Consider the following 3,875-nt stretch of genomic DNA (forward strand, 5'->3'; position numbering starts at 1 on the left):
AGCCATGACAATTCTTTTTTTAAAAGTGTATTTTAATTGAACACTAAATTAGAATAGAGAACAGAAAAGTTCCCATTCTGACACAACCATCTAACCGTGGAATTTTGGACAAGTCATCTCACTCCTTTAGAACTTGGTTTTTTTCATAGGTCACACAACAAACGAGCAGCAGAGGCAAGCAAGCTTCCAACCTGTATTTCCTCCAAGGAGAATCCCCTTTGGGGTGCACCAATAGTAATGCAGGAAGGCTTAGCTAGTGTGTCTACACACAGAAAAATAACTAGATAATTCAAAAAAAAAAATAAGGAAAGTTTAATTGGCTATTGCCTTGATGAATTTTGAAAACTACCAAAGTATGGCTGAGTTAATTTTAGAAATGGATTGCAAAACTGTGAATTGATTGAGACTAGGTATATTGCATGTACATACCATTTAACAAGGCGATGTTTCATAAAAGTCTTGCTCATATAACAAGAAAATAATTGGATTATATACATAGAACAACATAGTTTCCTTAACACAATCATTGTGGGGCTTAATGATATCACTGTTTCCTAACAAACTATTCTTAAAACCATTACATTTTCTTATCTCCTCTCAACTTGATTTTGATCTCTGCTCTGCAGAATATACAATTTTCCTTTTCATTTTTCCTTTTACTTCTCTGGACTTTTACTTTACTCTTCATACTCTCTTTATCATTCTCATTTAGATATTTTCTCTGGGCCTTTTATTCTCCTAGGTATTTTTCATTTTTCGCTGTACTTTCTCAACATTAATCTCTACTGTCACTGTTAAGTGCTATCAGGGTTTGGTCCAGGGGATGTTATATCAAGACCTGTCCTTGCATAATAAAAGTAATAAAGGAGAAATAAGAGCTGTTCTAGGAAAACAGATTTTCCTTTGCTGTAAGTCTTGTATTTTTAAACAACACTGTACAAATGCTGATCCACTCTCCATAATTATTCCATCCATATGCCCATCAAAACCAAGTAGGCCATAAGTTTGCTAACCTGAAGGTGAATCCTCTCCAAGAACTCCTGTAGAGTCTTGGGTTTTTCACTTTCACTCCTTCGGTGTGCCTTTATTTTCTTGGGGGCTGCTTCCTCTTCTGAGATGACATCCACATAAATAAATTTGAAGTTTCCCACCTTATTGTTCAACATTCCTGTCCACATCCCCATTGGTGTTTTGCAGATAATGTCTATGATGTCTCCTTTCTAAGGGTAAAGACACATATACAAATCAGATTTCAGAGAATAATGATTTTATGAAAATTGATAGGAACAATGAAATTAAACAAAACTAGAATAATGAGAACATTACGTTATAGGGGTTCAGAGAAAACAGAAATAAATCTAAAAGTTCACTTCTTTCAAACGGTTAAAGAAATTAGTTACTAGTAATAATGAAGAAAACTTCAACATGCTTGACATAAAGCTTTTACAAACATTTGATGGTACTTTTACATTTTTGTTATCATATCAACTTATATTTGTAGAGCATGGTATAATTTACAAAACACTTTTGCATACACTAAATAATTTTATGCTTACAACACACCTCTTAGGCACATATAGGAGGTATCACACTTAAGTATTACAAAAAAAGAAGCAGAGACATTAAATGACTTCTCAAGAGCCTACAGGAAGTTAATGCCAGAACCAGAACTCAAGTTCAAGTTGTCTGAACTAAAAAATGATGCTGTTTTCATTTATACTGTCAAAGCAATATATGTGTAGCAAAGCTAAACCTGTCATTCCTGAAGGAGCCCCCTAACTGCGGAAGGGGAAGAAAGAGAAGTCTGTAACTCTGCCTGTGCTTCTAGTTCATCTGAAATATATTTATCTACAGTGTAAAATAAACCCATCTAAAGTATTTCATCCATCTAAAATAATTAAATTGTGCAGAGCTCACATAAAAGTATTTGTGCACTATGGATAAATTATGCTGCATAATGCTTATTACAGTACTAATTCATCTCCTCTAATATTTAGATTGAGTTCCACAACAAAATTTGGATTGAAGTGTGAAGGAAGCACTTTGGGATGAACGAACCAATTGGTCTTTTTCTTTATTCATGTCCAAGACCATAACTGGCTACTGGATGTGCTGCCAGTTATTGGCAAGAGTAGAAAACCTCATGGGGGTATTTCTTTGTAAAGAAAATTTATTTCTATGCAAGTACAGTGTCTAGATTTAAGAGTCATAGTTACTCCTTTGAGACTTAGAACTTTCTACCCTGGGAGTCCAATATGTTTTGCCACTTTTAAAGTGTTTACCTTCAAACAAACTAAGCATTAAATATGCTACTAAAAATATTTTTCCTTTTGCTCTGTGAATATGTGTTCTTCCATCTAAACACAAGTTTTACGTGTAATGGCAGAATTCAGTGTGATTGAAAGATATGGTTTTTCTGACTTGTGATCAACTGTCTGTGTGGGCCTGTGAGCTGGTACGTTGGGGTGGGGAAACGGAGGCTTTGGGCCCACATGTGGCCTTCTGGATCCTTGAGTGAAGCCTTTTGACTTAATCCAAATTTTACAGAACAAATCCTTTTAATAAAGGTTTTGGATTTGGCCACAGGTTCCCCACCCCTGCAGGAGGAATCAAATCTCAGGCAAGATGGCATCAGCTAAGCAGACTGGGGAACTCTAGAAAGTGTCTAAGTGTGGCAACCCTTTACTGCATCCTTCCTATTACCTTTAAACTTGCAAACTTTTTGTTTAATGAACCTCTTTAAGCATTAAATTTAATCTGAAACATAAATAAAACATAGATGTTTTATTCTATGTCCATAAATCAAATTTACCATCATTAATGTATCTTAAGTCAGTAAAATCTGAAGTCTAGAAATCTCAGATTTTTCTAGTACTGTTTTGTATTGATCTCTGTATGTCTAGCACCTAACATAATGCTTGATATCTAGTACGCAAAAAGATGCTTGAAAAAAAAATACCACATGTACTCACCATTACATTGGAATTAATCGATCAACACCTATGTGTACATATGGAAATAACATTCATCGGAAATCAAGCAGGTTGGTGGGGGAAGAAAGGGATGGGTAAAATCACACCTAATGGGCACAATGCACCCTCTGTCTGGGGGATGGGCACAGTACAAAAGCAATTTATAACCAAATTGTTTGTACCCCTGTAATATTCTGAAATTAAGAAAAAAAATTGCTACCTAGAAGTTTTAATTGGCTACTAAATATTATCAAACTGACGTTAATTTTATTAATTCTTCAAAAGCTTTTTAAATTCATAAACATGTAACATATATCCTTTAAATTTGTAAACCTGCATATTCAAGACAGCCCATTGGTAATCAAGCAAAGACTCAGTTTCATTTTGGTGGGAACAAGGGTATTTCAATCTTCAGTGGTAACTGAGGGATTATTATTGTGTCCTTTAAGAATTCCATAAAAATCACCATGGACAGCTCCGGCAGTGGCACACTGGCGTTGTATTGTAGGGAAGTTGAAAAGCTATCTTGAGTCAAAATGTGTTGTGTTTATTCCCTTCTATTGTCCTCCCCGTAAAATGGTTATTAGGGAACAGCCGTCCTTTCCGTAGGACTTGATCTTAGGCTCCAAATCATTTCACGGAAATGACTAAGGAGCTGACTGTGGGGAACAATGCTTTTCTCATTCTCCAGCTGAGCTTACTCTGCTTCGATAGCATAGAGGGGATAAAAGGAAAAGCTGAGTGTCTTAAATGTTAAATAATAATATCAATACTTCATAACATATCATAGTTATTAGTTGACATTCAGTTGGTGTTAACAGCATAGAAAATTCATAATTTATATCCCTTTAGCTTTAGCACTTTATGATACTATAAGGAATAATTTAACATCGATAAAGTATC

At 34.9% G+C, this 3,875-nt stretch overlaps 1 protein-coding gene across 1 annotated transcript in view; it reads right to left on the minus strand.

Moving 5' to 3' along the window:
* SAMSN1 (SAM domain, SH3 domain and nuclear localization signals 1) overlaps positions 1 to 3,875 on the minus strand; it is a 103,311-nt gene that overhangs the window by 13,235 nt on the left and 86,201 nt on the right. Inside the window, exon 5 of the mRNA XM_012647360.1 lies at positions 1,014 to 1,220. Within this exon, the coding sequence (XP_012502814.1) occupies positions 1,014 to 1,220 (207 nt within the window). The remainder of the gene's footprint in view (positions 1 to 1,013; positions 1,221 to 3,875) is intronic.

Source organism: Propithecus coquereli, unplaced genomic scaffold, assembly GCF_000956105.1.
Source record: "Propithecus coquereli isolate 6110/MARCELLA unplaced genomic scaffold, Pcoq_1.0 Scaffold263, whole genome shotgun sequence".
Classification (NCBI taxonomy): Eukaryota; Metazoa; Chordata; class Mammalia; order Primates; family Indriidae; genus Propithecus; species Propithecus coquereli.